General features: G+C 50.0%; 1 protein-coding gene and 1 long non-coding RNA gene across 2 annotated transcripts; one reads left to right on the plus strand and one right to left on the minus strand.

The window, feature by feature from the left end:
- Window positions 1–468: 468 nt before the first annotated feature.
- LOC120668546 lies at window positions 469–1,289 on the minus strand. Its single transcript, XR_005672479.1, has 2 exons — window positions 858–1,289; window positions 469–762 (listed from the first exon to the last, which is right to left on the minus strand). It is a non-coding gene; the product is annotated as an uncharacterized LOC120668546 (long non-coding RNA).
- Window positions 1,290–1,597: 308 nt separating this feature from the next.
- On the plus strand, window positions 1,598–3,311 carry LOC120668551 (golgin subfamily A member 6-like protein 22). Its single transcript, XM_039948296.1, has one exon. It carries the CDS (start codon window positions 1,684–1,686, stop codon window positions 3,076–3,078), a length of 1,395 nt encoding a protein of 464 aa, XP_039804230.1. The 5' UTR covers window positions 1,598–1,683; the 3' UTR covers window positions 3,079–3,311.
- The last annotated feature ends 16,301 nt before the right edge of the window (window positions 3,312–19,612 follow it).

Genomic DNA, 19,612 nt, shown 5'->3' on the forward strand with positions numbered 1-19,612 from the left:
CACCTCCTGGACCATATCCCAGAGCTTGATAAAACTCATCATTTCAGATTATAAGGAATATTTGAACACTAACCAGACACATATATGCAACAAAGAATACTTCATACACTACTTGCGAGTTTCAATAGTATACAACAACAATACATGGTGTTCATCCAAACAACTTAAGCAGTCCATTTATAATAAAGCTAATGCTAATTATAAGGATACTGGTATGTCTTTAGGGCACTCAACTAGTCATCGCAGTAGCGAAGAAATAGGGCTAAGGTGTTACCAAGCTCATATAAAGTAGGAGTCTACAAACTTAGGGCTAATCTATCATAACTAATCTAGTCAGGTTCCTAGTTTACACTCTATGTACTACAAAGTACAAAGACTTGTCCATTAGAGCAATAAGATCATTTTGCTACCTGCAAGTACTGCAATAGGGGGGGCTTCAAGATGAATATTGACTTCTTGAAGCAGAAATAAAAAAAAAAACTCCCTTGTAATTAGAATAACAACAGCAGTTCTCCAAGTACCCATTCAAGAATGTCTACTGCATGCCTATAATTTAAGTGACTAGCATATCACCAACTACTCCTAGATGCACTGCATCAGTTACTGTACTGGCTGAACAGACAATCACATCATGAATCACTGAGATAATGAGAATTAGGCTACACAATCTTTGGATTGGCTGCGTGCTGTCCTTGCCTTCCTGGTATATGGTTTGTTGCCATTTGCGTGCAGCGGGGAAGGGGATGAAATCAAACAAGAGCACTAGAACATGAAGGGGAAGGAATCCAAATCAGAAATTGCCAAATGGGATAGGGGACAGAAAAGAAAATGGACCAAGGGAGAGGAAAACAACTCACATCACCACTGAGTAGCGGCTGGCTCGCTCGTCGATGTCGTCACAGTCGCGAGTGTGCGGCGGCACCGCTGGAAGCTTTGACGGTAAACTCGTTCGTAACACCATGGCGACCCGAAGGAGACGGAAAACAGTAGATCCGAGCTGATGAAAAGATCCAGAAGGGGCCGGGAGGGCACACGAGAACTTCGTAGAAGGGCAAGAGATTGAAGAGGGAAGAGAAATACTCTGGATGCCGGAGCTTCAAAAAAATCGCCGACGGTCGGCGGTTAGTGGTCGCCGGCGGTCGCACGTTGGATGCCGGAGCTAGAAGAAAGAGAATGGATGCCGATGCATGCTAGAGGGAGCGCAGACTAGCCTCACATGGGATGGGTGATGTGGGTCCGCGTGCGGCGGCTATACATAATACATCGAACGGAAAATAGAAATACACGGAGAATACGAGAAAGAGGACAATGTTTCACGGTCGCGAGGCACAATTATTTAACGGTGACGATAGTAGCCGCTGGGCGCACGTTCGCGGCAAGGCATTTTCGTTTGCCAAACCAAAGAATGTAGAATCGAGAAGGCGGGTCTCACTTTGGCGGCAAAGGTAGGTACATTTCCGATCTGTCGCAAACACTCCATCCCTTGTCTCCTCTGCTCCTTCACTCTTCCTCATCACCGCCGGCACTCCATCCTCTCCCTCCCTCCCTCCCTCTTAACTTCACCCAGAGGCAGCGACCGCAGGGCCAGGACGACGGCTGTGTCCTCTGGCCGTGGCACAGCGACGAGGACAGCTAGCGAGCCGTCTTCCACCTCTGGTGATCGAGTGCGTGATAACTGACAATATGGGGCAGGGACAATCCAAGTCCGAGGTCTTGAGGGAGAAGACTCGGCTGGAGAGTCAATTGGCGGACGCGAGAAGAGAGGCTCGGGAGTTCTCGAGCCAGGTCTCCTCGCTGGAGTCCAGGGTGCGTGACATGGCGCGCAGGAACGCCGAGCTGTCAGCTGACAAGAGCAAGCTGGAGAAGAAGCTGGAGGAGAGGACCAAGGCCGCTCAGGTGTTCACAAACCAGGCCTCCACGATGGAGTTCAGGGTGCAGGAGCTTCAGCGCAAGATCACCGAGCTGTCCGGTGAGAAGGGTAGACTGGAGAAGAAGCTGGAGGAGAATGCGAAGACCGGCCATGCCCTCTCAAGCCATGTCGCCGCAATGGAGCACCGGGTGAGGGAGCTGGAGCGCAAGATCGACGAGCTGTCCGGCGAGAAGGGTAAGCTCGAGAAGAAGCTGGAGGAGAAGATGAAGGCCGCTCAGGTGCTATCAAGCCAGGTGTCCACAATGGAGGATAGGGTGAGGGAGCTGGGGCTCAGAAACACCAAACTGGCCGGCGACAAGGGTAGAGTGGAGAAGAAGCTGGACGAGAAGACGAAGACCGCCCGTGCGCTCTCAAGCCAGGTCGCCACCATGGAGCACAGGATGCAGGAGCTGGAGCGCGAACACGCCGAGCAATCCGGTGAGCTAGTGAAGCAACTGGAGGACGTGAGGAAGGCTGGTCTGGTGTTCATGGACGCTGCGGATTCATACCAAGAAGTAGCGGAGAAGCGACTTAAGGCGAAGGAGGATGAGTTGGACTATACGAGGAAGGCAGGTCTGGCGTTCATGAGCGCTGCGGATTCATACGAAGAAGTAGCAGAGAAGAAGATCAAGGTGAGGGAGATGAAATTGGAGGACACGAGGAAGGCAGCTATGATGATCATGGATGCTGCTGATTCATACCAAGAACAAGCAGAGAAGCAGATTAAAGCTAAGGAGGAGGAATTGGAGGGCACGAGGAAGGCAGGTCTTCTGTTTATGAATGCTGCTGATACGTACCAAGAAGAAGCAGAGAAGCAGATTAAAGCAAAGGTGGAGGAATTGAAGAGCACAAGGAAAGCAGGTCTATTGTTCATGGATGCTGCTGATGCATACCAAGAAGCAGCGGAGAAGCAAATTAAGGCAAAGGTGGAGGAATTGAGTGTGCTAGGAGCCCAGAAGGCAGAGATGGATGAGAGGGTAGGATCTTTGGAGTTGGAGCTCAAGGTTGCTCTAGCTAAGAATCAGGAATTGGAGGCTGATATCATGGCGAAGAAGAGGGAATATGATTTGGTAAAGATTGAAAATGTTAAGCTTCTATCGGAGGTTCTGACCATCGAGGAAAAACATGTCTTGTCTAAACCAGAGGTTGAGAGGCTCAAGATGTGTTGACCGCTAAAATTGGCAAATACCGAGTCCGACCAATCTGACCGGTCGGGCCGACCAGTCTAACTAATCGGGCCTATGTAATCCGAGTGGGTTTAGATCTGTAATTAAGATTCTTTATTATAACCGACTCGTGAAGGGGTAAGACTTCTCCGGCCTATATATATGAAGGCTAAGCCCAATTGAGGGTTAAAAACAATCGAACCAACACATTTATCATTTACTTTTTATTTCTCAAACCCTAGCTTTTCCAACTCTAATTCTGTTCTTCCTGCGACTCTACTTGGTCGAAGTTAATTCAGCCGATGGTGACCATCACACGGAGGTCCACACCGACAACACTATCAAATTCACCAAGGAGCAACTCAGTGACGAGCAGAGACAGCAGCTAGCTGAGGCTGTCAAGGGCTTCGAAGATGAATGTCTCCTGACGTTCGGTATGGTCGGCAGAGAGGGTAAAGTGATCAAGAAGACTGACTTCCCTACACCGCGCCGTATCACCGTCACTGAAGATTCTGCCAAGTTCCAGGAGATGTTTGATCAGGCCATGCATCATGCTCTGATCAATCAGTCCAAGGTCATGATGAACTCAGTCCAGAACGCTATCTACGAGATGATGAAGAGCATATGGACTCCTGGATACACAGGGCCGTGTTACTCCCAATCGGAGTCATCGGCTGCCGCAGCCGACAGGGAAGCAGCATCTGCTGCAGCAGGCATCGGCTCTCAGCCGATGGCACCCAGTACAGCTCCAGCAGGCACAGGGCCCATTCCTATGCTGCAGCCATTCTTCCAGCCAACGACATTCCAACCAGTTGGGACTCCGATGCAATCGGCTCCGAGGTACACCACAGCATCGCCGATGGCCACATCGGCGTCAAGAAATTTGTTCAGCACGCCGTCTGGATATGTCCCAACTTCATCCTTTGGGATGCCTTCAGAGATGATGGCAGACGTATGGCCACAGAGTCATAGCACTGCAGGCTAGATGGGATTCAACCAAGGAGCTCCACCTTCGCCCCAAAGATCACTACCGTTGGTAACCGACCAACAACCACAGCAGCAGATAGGTGGCCCGCAAGCATCGCCATCGGCTACGCAGCCGATAGCTCCGTGCCCATAGTACCATCCGTCGACTGTCTGGGCAATGACAAATACCATGGCGCACATGATGAATGAACAAACTCGGGGGGGCAACCCAGCACCAGCAACATATCCTCGGGTACTAGCAGCAGGCGCTAGCACAACCACTGGAGCAACCTCAAGCACTAGTTCAACATTCTGCGTCTCCAGCTCCGCAGCCGATGAAGCACGTTCAAGCCCAAGTACAACAGCCATTTGCTCCTCAGCAAGTTGTTGCACCTCAAGCTGTTGACTGGTCAGCACAGATAGCCGATGTGATGAGAAATCAATTCGGCTTGAAGCCTAAAGAGTCGGCATTCATGTACCATAAGCCTTATCCTGAGGCTTATGATCAGATTGCTCTACCACCTCGCTACAGAGTGCCGGACTTTACCAAGTTTTCTGGACAGGACAGCATGACTACTGTTGAGCACATCAGCCAATTCCTGATCTAGTGTGGGGACACTTCTATAGTTGATGCTTTGAGGATTCGACTGTTCCCATTATCGCTCTCTGGATCAGCCTTTGCCTGGTTCTCATCCTTACTAGCAAACTCCATCATTACATGGGCCGATCTGGAGAAGCAATTCCACAAGTACTTCTTCGCAGGGGTACATGAGATGAAGATCACCGACCTAACCACGATCAAGCAAAGGAATGATGAACCTGACACCGACTACATCCAGAGGTTCAGTGACATTAGAAGCAGATTCTTCAGTTTGTCTCTTAGTCTGAGCCAATTAGCTGCATTGGCTTTTCAAGGATTGCTACCTCATATCAGAGAGTGGTTCTCATCTCATGAATTTGAGAGTTTGAGCCATCTCGCCCAGAGGCATGCATGCGTTGATGTCTGAGCCCCAGTCCAAGCAAGGACCACGTTCCAAAAAAGAGTAAACTTCATTATGTAAGAAAAGCCCTATAGTGACGGGCATCATCTCCCTAAGGTGACGGGCATCGCGTCCATCACTTCTTTAGCGTCACTGTTATGAACAGAAAGGTGACAGTTGTCCACCCGTCACCTATGTGACGTTATAGGTGATGGACTTCACTAGAGAACCATCACCTTTCTCGGTGACCAGGCCCCCCGTATGAAGTCTACGCCCGTCACCTTTGTCCAATATAGGTGACGGGTGTAACACAACGCCCGTCACCTATGATTCAAGCATAAGTGACGGCATATGACAACACACATCACTTGGAATTTTTAAAGGTGACGGTCTGCGCTTCCAGGCGGTGTCACCTGGTAATTATTAAAGGTGACGGGCTTTAATTGTTGCCCGTCACCTTGAAAATAGACCCCTGCAGTGTCTTTTTTGCTTCCGGCATCATCCTGGAGCACAGTTAGGATTTGGCAGCCATCTTGATCTAGCAAACACACAGAATAGAAATCATATACATCAGAAATCTCCATTCATATATATCACAAAGGTTACATCAGAAACAACCACTAAGTGTACATGACAAACTATACATTGTATCTTTCCACAACAAACTGTATAAAAATCACATGAATCCAACAGTCCATGAAAGAACTCAGTTCAACCGCGACAGTGGAAGTCAACTATATATTTAGCATTTCAAAAAAAGGCATCAGAACTGGGAGAGATATGTTTGGATTATAACAATCCATGAAGACCTCAGCATCGAAAGGCATAAGCTACTGTATATTTGCCATGAACATCTCAGCCTCGCTGTGTGACATGTGCTTCATGCCTTTTGAGGCAGAGGTGTTCATGTGCAAGTACACAATAGCTTATAAGAACAATCTGCTTTAATTTGTACTCTCGTATCGATCTCTCAATCTATCCTGGTGAACACTAAGGTGGAGGTTAAGATGGATATTATTTGGCAAAGGTGGCAATGAGTGCTTCACTCTCCCATATCATCATTTGTCAACAAATATCAGTAGAGAAATCAGCAAGTGCAAATTACTTGAGTGTGGCAGTTCAAATCAGCAAGACAATTCAAGAAGGGAGATCCTTCATTTTTGAGAAAATGGAACACAAAGAACGGTGAAGGATGCAAAAATCATGGAATAGGAGAAATAACCTGACCACGACTGAGGGTGATTGACACATAACACCACGGTGATCGTCAATCATAACACCACAGCTTGTAATGATCTTCATTGTAATCCCAAAGCATCGACTTGTAACAATCTTGAATGTAATAGCACTCATGAAAAATAAAAGGCAAAGGTATGATAAGTGCGAGATTTAGCAACTGAAAGGACGGCATCAGCACTCTGTAATGCATTGTTTGATCTTTGATAAGAACAAAAACCTTCCCTAAATGAATAAATATATCCCTAGTCTCTCTTTGAGGAGGAGGAGGGGCTCACCGGCGACGAGGAGGCAGAGGTCAGCAACGCCCGAGTAGGAGGAGGGGCTCACTGCTGACGAGGAGGCGGCGGTCAGCAATGCCCGAGGAGGAGGAGGGCGGCGGTCGGTCGGCGGCGTGGAGGACGAGGAGGCGCTAGTCCTGGCCCACGCGCGGCGGCATGGAGGAGGACGGTGGTCGGATGGTGATGTGGACCAGGGACGACAGCCGCCGGTCCCGCAGTGGTGTGGAGGAGGCAGCGGTCAGGGGCCCGAGGAGGAGGAGGGGCTCACCGGCGACGAGGAGGCGGCAGTCATCGACGCCCGAGGAGGAGGAGGGCGGTGATCGGTCGGCAGCGTGGAGAATGAGGAGGTGCTGGTCCCGGCCCACGCACGGTGGCGTGGAGGAGGCGAAGAGAGGTGGAAGTGGGCTAAGGTTTCGAAGAGGAAACGGCCAAGTGTCGTTCTATATATTCAAACGAAAGAGAAATGTGACACGCAATATATGTTGCCTTTCATCTATGTCACATGAAAGGTGACGCACGATATATGTTGCGCATCACCTATCTTTACATAAGTGACGCACAATATATGTAGCGCGTTACCTATGTCATGTGACGTGGCTAGCAACATTCAATTGTTGGGAATCGCAACCACTGGTGCCCTCTCGGCAACCGCGCGTCATTTCGCATTCATCTCTCAATCCCACGATCTCTGGCCGTCGCCATTATATACTGCCTCCCGGCCGCTCTCGGCTGCCATCTTCTTCACTGTAGCACGCACGCTCTGCTCTCGCGTGCCCTAGGTACAATGATGTTGGGTTCCGGCTCTCGCTCTAGCTACCGCCGCCGCCGCTACGTTCAAGTGGACTCGTCATCGTCGTCGTCGCTGTTGCCTTCTTCCTCCCCCCTCCCCTCACCGCCGTCGCCTTCTTCCTCCCCCCTGCTCTGGCCCCGGTGCCTGCGCCAGCCCTACTCCGGCGCCGGCTCCGGCCCCTACTCCGGCGCCTAATGATCTGGGGTTCAATCCGAACCACCCCTTTGGCTTCAGCGATGCCTGGGCAATCAACGTCAGGAAGGATTCATTCAACGAGTTGAACGACTACCTCGTCCGCCTTGGGAAACCGGCGGTGAACCCACCACTTGTGGAGGACGTCGCCGGATATGTTTACGCCATCTTCAGGGTGGCAGAAGTTATCAGGGAGCTGCCATGACTATGTATATCGTAGTTATCAATGAAAAAAATCGTGGGCTATTGAAAATAGTGTTTGGCCTTTTCTGGCCGCTATTGGTGCTATAGTGCCGCTATAGCGGCGCTATGGCTGCGCTATAGCGGCAGCTAAACGGAGTAGCGTAAGCTGATTGCTGCCGCTATAGCGCGCTATTTGTTTACAAGTGACAGAAAAAAAATAAAAATCTATGATATGTTGATAACATAATAACAGCCAACATAATCCATGAGTTTCCAACATAATAACAGCCAATATAATCGATGATAAGTTGATACTTGATAACATAATCCTTTTTTATGAAGTAACGGGCTGAGCAAGCTATTTTAGACCTGGTAGCAATAGCGTGAAAATAGCGGCGCTATGGCGCTATTATCGTTTAGCGGCGCAATAGCGCGAAATAGCGCCAATAGCGTGAAAATTAGCAATAGCGTCGCGGTACTTCCTCCTCTCACTATAGCGGCGCTATAGCGCCAAAATAGCGCGCTATTTTTTTCCATGGTATATATATATATATATATATATATATATATATATATATATATATATATATATATATATATATATATATATATATATAACTTTTGCCTTGTTATATATCTCGCAATAATCTCAGAATTGTTATCTCGCAATTTTCATCCTTTTGTTAGAACGTGTACGACTGCGGCGACGTTTGAATTGTCCGACAAAGAAACGGCTAAGTTGCAGGGCACATGTGCACTGGTAAGATAGGGCATACACATAGGTGACGAACTATACACGTAATGCGTCACCTTTCAAGGACCATAGGTTAAGCGCATCACAAAACACGGTGACACACTAAGTAAATGCCGTCACATTTGCTGCTTAGGTCCTCGCCCGTCACCTTTGTATGGACTATAGGTGACGTGCTAAGAATGTAGCGTCTCACCTGTAGTATAGGTGACGTGCAATGTTAAGCTCTGTCACCTTTGCTCTCTCAAAGGTGACGGGCCACGTTTCTAGCGAGGCCCCAAAATGATCCAAGGTGACAAGGCGGAGATTGGCTTGGCCAAGTGGACCAAGAAAAGAGAGCCGGTTTCGTGCCCATTTACAAAAAAAGGAAAAGGAGAAGTATTGGTTCGACATCACAAAGGCCGACTGGATCTCTGATCTGTTACTTCAGGAGGGACATATCAAATTGTCTGCAAATCATACGATTCCGCCGGCTGCTGAATTGAAGAATCACAAGTACTGCAAGTGGCACAATGCCATTTCGCATAGTACTAATGAGTGCAGAGTGTTCTGCAAGGAGATCCAATCAGCTATCGAAGCAGGAAAAATCAAGTTCGACGCGCCAGAGAAGCCGATGAAAATTGACAGCCATCCTTTCCCTACCAACATGGTGGAAGTGATGGACCACGATGCCAAGAAGGGACCCAAGCTACTGACTTTTGAACGAGCCAAGTGTTTGAGAGCCGTGGATCCCAAGGCGTGAGTACCGGCTAGCCAACTCGGGGGGCAGGGCTGATATGAGCAAAAGAAGGGTTCAGGAAGCCTCACCGACGCGTGACGTCCCTGATGCTAATCAACGAGTATCGGCGTCGGCAAGAGAAGGAAGAACGCCAGCAGCAAGGGCGTGCCTGGCGAGAAGAGAATCACTGGCGGTGCCCATTCTTCATGTACTGCTGGAACGCAGGTATGCGTGTGCCATCAGTTGATGACTGCCTGAATGCAACAAGGAACAGGGGAAGCAATTCCCGTACAAGATGCAGTATGATGATGGACGCAGCCAATAGCCGATTCATGTGAATAGATTAGTGAGAAGGCGCACTTCTGTCCATGATCAGCTAGGAAAAAAGATTGATCCTCGAGAGAAACTGGAAGCAGAAGCCAATGCCCGGATTTCCGTAGAACCTTTTGCACGAGATCCAGAGGTACAAAGGGTTCATAATTATGCTTCTGAAGATCCTAACCAGTGGTGTCCATGAGGGTTGACTCGGTCTCAAAAGAGAAGACTGCAGAGGTTACGGGACTGAGTGCGTCAACAAGAGGATCGTGCCCGTAGAGAAAGGCGCCCAAAGTCAACAGTTTGGCGCGTGAAAGAAAAAGCCGATGAGGTAGAAGCTGCATCGGTTAATATGGTCTTCGTTCTGCCAATGTAATTTAAGGCTTCATCTAATGAGGAAGTAGAACAGACCATGGCTCAACTGTCTCTATATCCTATGCAAGTGACGTTTGATAAGCTAGGAGACAAAGAGCGCAAGCATCTCAGGCCATTATTCATGAAGGGATATATTAATGGCAAATCGATGACTAAAATGCTTGTTGATGGAGGAGCTGCGGTGAACATCATGTTGTACATGACGTACCGAAAGCTTGGGCTAGGGGAGGATTGAAATGACACGGGTTTCTGAAAGGAGAACCCGAATCCCTGTATCATCGTGATAGTCCCTGAATCAGTAGCTATCATATACAGAACTCATTTTAATTAGATATCACAAACATATCTCAGGTTAAATCAATACATGGGTTTATTAATTACACAATCCAGAGGATTGTTATACGAAATTCTGGTACAAGCCCCTTGGGCTAAAAGGAAAACAACCAGAAAAGTGGAAGTGGTAGCTAGTTTTCTAGGCATTCTTCATCTTCTCAACTCTCCTCCACAGGCAGCTCGGAGTGTAGCTCGGGCCATCCTTAACCTCTTCCTTCGTCATCTGGGTTGTATATTCCACTCAGATCCTGCATCTATCAGGCTATCCCCAAGGACGAGATAGGTTCACGTCACCATCCGTATGCAAGCTTTAAGTGGATGCAACGGTATGAAAGTTTAACCAAAGGATAAGCTGGGGTTTCCTATGCAAGCAGCAAGCAAGTATACATATACATATATATATACATATACCTCATCCAAACACCTTGACGTGGGCCATTCTGGCATCTTAGACTCCCGGTCAACACACACCTTCCAGAACACCCGATTTCGGTGCGACAACTCCCGATCCTCGCACCTCAACTGCTATCCGAGTAGGAAAGTAGACTAGAGAGAGGTAGAAATATCAAGTACCACTACTCTAGAAAGTAAAGCCAAATTCAGAGTTGTACATGACCGAGTATGCGACTATACATATAGTTTTCACCCTACAGGGGTTGTACATCTGTACCCACTCGCCCCGACGCCAGCCAATCTGTCGACCGACTGATCACGAGGCACCGGTATACTGTCACGAAACTAATGGCTACGACCACCATCCTGCTTTCTCGGTCTGGGGTGCGTCCTCCCGCGAGAGGTCGCCTGGGACTGTGAAGCCTTCTACAGTCGGATCCAAACGAATCCTGCTAATCGAGGGCCATAGGGTCAAGCCCTCTCCCCCTAACACTGATACTCTATCCTCCTACAGGTATCGGGCCGCACATAGCTAGCTTGGACCGGGTCCATCCTCATAATGGATAAGCGGTGTTCACGTTTGACATAGTTCTGTCTCTAGGTCCACTAGCTCAAGTCCTTAAGTTGCCGAGGCGAGTAGCTTCGTCCAAGATGTGAATCCGTCAACACGGTCCGCGGTCGGCACCCATTACAGGTATTGCCTGCCAAAACACCGCTGTAGTTCCCGAAGGAACGGTGTCCCCGAAGTGAACTCGCACCCGCCACATGTGCTTCGTAGGACGTGCCCAACACACGATCCCCAGCCCCCAATCCGAAGATCGGGAAGGTTCACTCGCCCCCGCAAAAGTCCTAGACACCGACTCCTCATATGGTGGATCTCCACTCACACCAAGACTATCAATCACAAATCCCCACACAACACATGCAAAGCAAAGCATAGCAAGGTATCTCAACCATTCAACATGGTAGAAATAGGAGTACAAGGAATGCGGTAAATAAGTAGGCTATGCAGGTTCATCTCAACATAAAGCAAAGCAATAGCAAATTTAGCAAGCAATGCTTAATATGTATTCAAATCGTAGATGGGCGTGAACCTGGCGGTTCTTCGTAGTCTTCCAAGGTCTCTAAGGCTTCTGGTCGTCCGGCACATCCTTCTGAACCTTTTGGGCGTCTGGGAAGTCCTCCTAGGTCTTCGAGTTGTCCGGGACTTCCTCCGGGGTCTTCTGGGCATCCGAGAAGTCCTTTTGGGTCTTCTGGTCGTCCGGGACATCAATCAACTCCTCCTCATAGGGACCTAGTCATAAATACGTATAAACATAGGAACCTACTCTAATTGGTCAAATAAAATCCAATCTCACAACAAAACCTACTCTAACGGGTAGAGCATGATTTTAGAAGAATTATGAAACTGGTTTCATAATTTCCGGAGGTCTAGTTGATTTATTATAAATTTTCTAAAAATAAATCATTTTTTGGAATTAATAAATGATTATCAAAAGAAGAAAAAACATAGGGGTGACATGTGGCAGCACCAAAACGTGCCACATGGTATGCTGACGTCATCATGATGTCACCAGGTGGGTCAGGCCTGCTGACGTCAGCAGTGGGCCCTGCTGACGTCAGCAGTGGGCCCTGCTGACGTCAGCATTGACCGGGCAACGCGTCGATCGTTGACCGGTCAACGGGTCGGAGGGGTCTACGGGTCAGATGGGCCCACGGGTCAGTCACATATAGTGGCTGACAGACGGGTCCACACGTCAGGTTTAAACACAAAAAAGAAAAGAAGAAAGGCTACTGTGCACTAGGGGTCAACGGGCCGAAAGAAAGAAAGGGCTGGCCTGTGGCTTTGGTTCCTTGGGCCGAACTAGGCCCAAACGCTTGGGTCTCTCCCTCTCCCTCTCACGTTGGCTAATAGCTGGGCCTGGGGCGGCAGCGGTCCCGCTGCTACTGTCAAGCGGGACCCACACATCGGTCTACTCCGAATCTGGTGTGGCCGCCTGGATTCGGTGCGGCTCTGGTTGGTGTGGCAATGCGTGTGCGGTCCGGGAGTGAGTGGGGAAGTAACCTCAGGGTGTTCGGCGTATTGTCGGGACGGACTCGCCGTGTTTTGGCGGTGTCGACAGATCGGCAGTGAGGCAAGGGCACCAGGGTCCGGCGGCTGCGAGTTTGGCCGTCGGCGAGCGGCGGTGAGGGTACGATACTGAGACAACGGGTCAAGGCAAGCCGGGGCTCGGCCCTTCGGCCAGAGCATGGCGAGCACGGGTGAGACGAAAGCGGCGCGACAAGGCGGTGATGCTCGTGTCCTCACAACGAAGAATGGTAAGGCAAAGCCAGGGTCAAAGCACTGCCTTTGGGCGGCGCTGGGTGCGCGCGCGCGTTCGGCATGGCTGGGGCGCGGCACGGTTGCTCGGCTTGACGGGAGCTCGGTTAGGGCAGCGTGACGACGAGGGCTCATGGCGAGGTTGCACTCGGCCCGGTCCAGGGCTGCGACGAACAGCTAGGCGAGACAGGGTCGCAGCGCATGCGGGCTAAGCAAGGTAGGCGAGAGCCCCTAGAGCCCGGGAGCGCGGCGACACAACGGCGGGGCAAGGCGCTGCCTTTGGGCGGCGCTGAGTGCGCACGTGCTCGGCATGGCCGAGGCACGGCGTGGTGGCTCGACGGGTGTGAGTGTGGTGTGCAGGTCTGGGACGTGGACGCCTGCAGGGTGCTCGGTTAAAGGCTCAGCTGGCTTGGCCGCGACGTGCGCAACGTGTGCGGCGTCGTGTGCGTCCAGGCAGATTGCCGCGTAGCGAGGTCTAGGCTGCAGAACATTGGTGCATGAAACGGCCTAGAGGCGTGGCCAAGGCATGGCCTTGGTCGACGTCGAGGGCATTCGTGAATGCCAGGCTGCAATGTCGCGGCGACGAGCGCGGTCACCGTGGGGCAGCGTTCGCATGAGCGGGGTGAAGGCAACAACGGCGAGGCAGCGGCATGGCCAAGGCATGGCCTTGGTCGGCCTCTCGACGTTCGCGTGGCATGGCCAAAAGGCATGGCCTTTTGGCCAACGCGGTGGAGTTCGTGCAGGGGCACGTGCGCGGGAAGCCGCGGCAGCGAGGCCGGTGTGGCGGACGGAACGGCGAGGCGAGGCCAAGGGTTGTCGACGGCAGTTTGCGAGGCTGCGTGCAATGCCAAGGTCCATGCACAAGAAAGGTTGGACAGGGTTCTAGGGTGGCCCTACAGAAGGCTCATCGGCGGCACGCAGTCCGCCGGCAGCACGAGGGGGGTAGGAAGGGCGTCGCCGATGGTGGCCTACCGGACTGGGTTGAAGAGGACGAGGGCGACGCCGTGGTGTGGCGTGGCCGTGGCGAGCTGGAGCGGTGCTGTGCAGCGCGGGATCGCTGGAGGAGTCGTTCGTGGCGCCGGCGTGGTGAAGGCTCTCGGCGGCGGCGTGTTCCGGGCGTCGTCCCCCTTCCTCGGCTCCTTCTCGCGGCGTGGAGGCGGCTCCTCCCTGGCGGGCTCCTGCTTCTCCTCGCGCTCGGCTCTGGGTGCAGCGGCGGTGTGCTCCTTGGCGGGCTGGTCCTCGGCGCAGCGACGGCCCTCCTTCTTCCTCTTCTTCTCCCCCTCGCTCCTTCCTCTTTCCCTCTCCTCTGTTTCCTAACGAAGGTGGCGGCGGGATAGTGAAAACCCCCGAGGGTTGGCTTGGGTTCAAGGCGGCGGGCGTAGGGGTTTTATAGCGCTCCGTTAGGGTTTGCACGCAGCCGGGCGGCCGGGCACGGACGCCAAGGGCCCTGATGGGACGTGCGCGGCAGCGGGGACACGCGGCACGCATCGCGGCGCTTGACGGGGGCTAGGCTAGGGTTCCGGGGCGCGCTCGCGCGTGGAAAAGGGGGGTGGCGGTCGTGCTCGCATCAGCGGGCACAGGCGCGGCCGTTGGGGCGTTCTGTCATGAAGTGGAGGTGGGATGGCGAGGCGGCGGCGCGGAAGGGAGCGGCGAGTGGTGTCGGGGAAAGAAGAGAAACAGGGGGAGCGCTAGCAAGTAGGGTCCGCCTGTAATCTGCCCAAGGTGGGGAGCAGGCGAGGAGGGGTGCTGACGGGCTGGTTTTGGGCTGGTGGAGCGGATTGCTGGGCTGGAGGCGGTAGTGTGGGCCGGATCAGCCAGTTGGGCTGCGTGGGGTGCGCGCTGACGGGCCGGGGCTGGCATAGGCAGCGCGGCTTTTTTATTTATATATTTTTTAAAAATATTTTTTTACAGAAATATATTTTCGGTTTCACATTTTACAGTTTTATACCCCTACCGCCTGGCAGTGGGGCGTCAGGGGGCCTACCGCCCGACGGGGGGCGGCAAGGACCTACATGTAAATAAATATAATTTTTTTTTTGTGCGGAGGCCCTTGGCGGGAGCCTGTCGCCCCCCTGCCGCCCGGTGGAGTGGCGGCAGGCAGCCCGCCCCTCCGGCAGGGGGGCGGCAGGCTCTCCCCAATATAAAAGCTGAGCCCCTTCCTTCGCACCCTCATTTTCTGCCCACGAGATCCAGAGGGGGGAGAGGGAGAGAGGAGGGGTGAGGGAGGTAATTCCACCGACGAAGCCCTGTCGGATTTTGGATCCGAACCGAATGTAACCAATATTTCTCAACTTTCTCATTGAAATTTTTTTGTATGTTTAATTTTATGATTAGTTTTTTTATTATTGCAAGCACTTACAGTTCGGATTAGTGGTTATAATTGAAGCCATACCATGTTTCTAGATATTGGATTAATTAAAATAAAGTCTTTGGATGGCCAGATATGTCGAGCAAGGTGGCGTTTCAAGTTCATTACGGTGACTTCTATAGAATTACTCATGATTCCTATGGAGTAAATCTATCAGCATTGGAAAGAAGACAGTGCAGTCTAGATAAACCCCTAGAGATGAGTTTTGAGTCCATACGGAAATGTCTTCATAGGAAGTTCAATGTGAATCCAAAGACCCATTTGCTTACGGTTCATACCTTGACTTCCTGGGAAACTAATGGGGATTTCTGGGAGTTGACGCCTATAAGTAGTACGAAAAAATGGCAACATTGCATGCACGTAGCTCTTGAAAGTGGGTGGCCTCTCGCAATGGTAATTTAGATTCACCAGAAGGCCGGTGATTTAGGTGAAGGGTCAACACACACAACATCTGACTGGAATGAAGAGATGGAAGAGGATAAAGAAGAAGAGAATGTGCAAGCTCCAGAATCAGAACCACAAGGTTTTGCAGATGAAGGCGAGCGGATACCTAGAATTGTGGAGGACATGGAGAAAGAAGACCAGAATGCGCGAATAATGGAGCAATATGGGGACTCATCGGACGATGAGGACGATGAGCGCTTCCCAGTGCTAGGTGAATGGCGTGAAGAGGGTTTTGGGAATCCAATGGTACAAAATGTTAGGAGTTCGGAGTTTGAATACAGAGTGAATGAGGTTGTACAATGGGCAAAGTATCGTACCATTGAGGATGTGAAGGATGCTGCGAAGCTCTGGGCTGTATCTCTGAGGAAGGAATTCAGAGTATTGAAGTCTAGCAGCAAAGAATACGAGGTGAGGTGTGCAGATAGAGACTGTACATGGCGAGTGCATGCCTACAAGGGAAAGTTCAAGACACACTGGGAATATTCAATTGTTACACCACATACTTGTAGATTGACAGGTGTTGTGGGACATCATCGTAATATCACATCAACTTTCGTGGCTAAGAAGATGTATGGGGTGATTCTTGACAAAATGAATTACGAGCCTGCATTGATAATTAGGGACATTGAACATAATTTCCAGTATGTGATCAGCTATGCAAAGGCTTGGCGGGTTAAACAAAAAGTATTTGAGATGAGGTTTGGCACTTATGAAGCATCATATGACAACCTACCTCGTATGCTTGAAGCAATTGTGCACAGAAATCCTGGAAGTGCTTTTGATATATACAGTGTACCGAGCTTGTCAAGGGGGCCAAGCATTCTGCTGCGAGCTTTCTTCTGCATTGGAGCATGTGTGATGGCATTCATTTACTGCCTTCCTGTTCTGTGTATTGACGGCACTTTCCTGACAGGGAAATATAAGGGAACAACATTGACGGCAATCGGAATTGATTGCAACAATCAGATAGTTCCCATTGCCTTTGTCTTTGTTGAGAATGAGAATACAGAAAGCTGGTACTGGTTTCTTGAACGTCTGAAGAATCACGTTGTTGTTGGAAGGCCTAATGTTTGCCTTATCAGTGATATACATGCAGGTCTCCTTGCAGCTATAAGGCAGCTACAAGAAGATAGTCCATTTTCACCTCCTATATGGCTAGATGTTGTCAGTAGGTGGTGTGTGAGGCATATGGCTGTTAATTTTTATGAGCGGTTCAAGAACAAGGATCTGATGAATTTGTTCAAGTGATTGTGCGCTCAGAATCAGCAGAGGAAGTTCGATGCTTTGTGGGGTATAATTGATGATATGAGCGCCGAATTGCTTAAGAGCCAGGCCTCATCATCCAGCAGGAGACGTTCTACAGATTCAGTAGTTGGACATGCTAAGCCATTTTCACAGTGGATTCATGGTGCGCCTAAAGAGAAGTGGTCACTTCTGTAAGACACAGATGGTAGGCGTTACGGAATCGAGACGACCAACCATGCTGAGTGTTACAATATGGTAATGCGTCGTGTTTGTGGATTTCTTCTTGTTGGTATTGTTGAGTTCATCATCTATGGATGTATAAGGTATTTTAGGGAGCGGTACGCATCAGCCGCTTCCTTACTTCATGATCCAGGAGTGCGTTTTTGCAGAAGGGTCAATGAGTACATGGAGAAAAAAATTGAAAGGGCTCGATTTCACTCAGTCATATCGATTTCACTCAGACAAAGGGTAATTCAAGAAGTCTTGATAACCATTGACGGGAGGGTGTTTTGCTGATGCCAGAAGCCAAAGGTGCATGCTCCCATGTCATCGCGGCTTGTTCTGTATCTGGGTTAGATGCTGCGTCATATGTTTCTCAATATTTCACAAAAGAAGCCGCAGCACAGACTTGGTGTCATGAGATATACGGCATCGGTATTCTAGGCCCATTCACTCAAAAAAAATCTCCATCCAATGCTCATCCCTGATCTAGCTACGAAGAGGGGCATAGGTAGGCCTGCTAATGGGTTGGGTTGAAATGGGTTTTATGGGGTGGGTTTTGAAATGGAGTGTGCTTGGATGATTTAAAATGGGTTGTATTAGTTAATGGGGTGGATCGGGGCGGGTTCTATATAAATGCGGGTTGAGGCGGGTTGGGGTGGGTTGAAATGAATATTTTTTACAAAATAGTATAACTATATATAAATGTGGATCCCACGTGAGAGCTGGACTCTGAAATTAAAACCACGTGTTTATATCAGAAAATTTTATCGAAATTGACTGAATTTTGTTGGAGATGACTCAGTACGACTGGCAGCTATTTTGTGCAAAGCAGCGTGGCTAGAACTACCTGTGGGCCCCACATGAAGAGCCGGACCCTGGAATTAAAATCTCGCGTTCACACTATAAAATTTTATCGTAATTGACTGAAATTTGTTGGAGATGACTCAGTACGACTGGCAGCTACTCTGTGCAAAGCAGCGTGGTTAGAACTACACGTGGGCTCCACATCAAGAGCCGGACCCTAGAATTAAAACCTCGCGTTCACACTATAAAATTTTATCGAAATTGACTGAAATTTGTTGGAGATGACTCAGTACGACTGGCAGCTACTCTGTGCAAAGTAGCGTGGCTAGAACTACACGTGGGCTCCACATCAAGAGCCGGACCCTGGAATTAAAATCTCGCGTTCACACTATAAAATTTTATCGAAATTGACTGAAATTTGTTGGAGATGACTCAGTACGACTGGCAGCTACTCTGTGCAAAATAGCGTGGCTAGAAGTACACGTGGGCTCCACATCAAGACTCGGACCCTGGAATTAAAACCTCGCGTTCACACTATAAAATTTTATCGAAATTGACTGAAATTTTTAGAGATGAGTCAATATGACTGACAGATACTCTGTGCAAAGTAGTGTGACTAGACATATATGTGGTCCCCACATTAAGTGTAGAACCACTAAATTTTTCTGCATATTAGAACCCATGGGTTTTTATGGGTTACCCGCTTATAATGGGGCGGGTTGGTTAGAGTTGAGAAATTAACTAATTGGGTTGGGTGGGATTGGATATCTAAATATGTTAATTTTGGGTGGGGTTGGGTATGGTGCGGGTTCCAACCCATTAGCAGGGCTAGGCATAGGCCGACGGCAGACACGTCGTATCCGGAACGGAATGGACGAGTCCGAGGCTGGAATGGGCAACTTGTGTGGAGCGGATGATCACACTTACAAGAAGTGCCCACAGCTTTCAGTACCCACTGCTGCTGCCGAGGCTGGACCTTCCGGGAATCCAATGGATGGGTCAGCTCCACCTACAAGAATTCACCGCATGTAGTTGTGCACGACACACCTTCCAATGTATTTGTTTGTACGAAACTAAGTATATTGTGTATGTAGTATGCCTAAATATCTTGTTTAATTAGTTGGCAGTGCATATTTCTATAGAATTTGGTTGTAATGAATGAAACCTTCAATGTAATATCTTATGTGGTATCTTGTTTAACGTTCAATTTAAATTTCGTTCATTGTATCAAATTGGTCAGCCCCAAATGCTTGGACACATGGTTTGTGGCCACCTTTATATTGGGGGGAGCCTGCCGCCCCCCTGCCGGGCGGGCGGGCGGGCTGCCTGCCGCCCCTCCACCGGGCGGCAGGTGCCTGCCGCCCGGCAGGGGGCGGCAGGCTCCCTCCAGGGGCCTCCGCGTAAAAAAAATTATATTTATTTACATGTAAGTCCTTGCCGCCCCCGTGCCAGGCGGTAGGCCCCCTACCGCCCCCCTGCCGGGCGGTAGGGGTATAAAACTATAAAATGTGAAACCGAAAATATATTTCTGTAAAAAAACATTTTTAAAAAATATAAAAATAAAAAAGCCGCCTTAGGCAGCTGTGCGCGGTTGGGCTACAACGCAAGGAGCAGGCCGGGC

This window comes from Panicum virgatum, chromosome 2K (assembly GCF_016808335.1).
Source record: "Panicum virgatum strain AP13 chromosome 2K, P.virgatum_v5, whole genome shotgun sequence".
Lineage (NCBI taxonomy): Eukaryota > Viridiplantae > Streptophyta > Magnoliopsida > Poales > Poaceae > Panicum > Panicum virgatum.

Coding starts and splice junctions, on each gene's coding strand:
- LOC120668551 (XM_039948296.1), top strand. CDS start 1,684: ATGGGGCAGGGACAATCCAAGTCCGAGGTCTTGAGGGAGAAGACTCGG.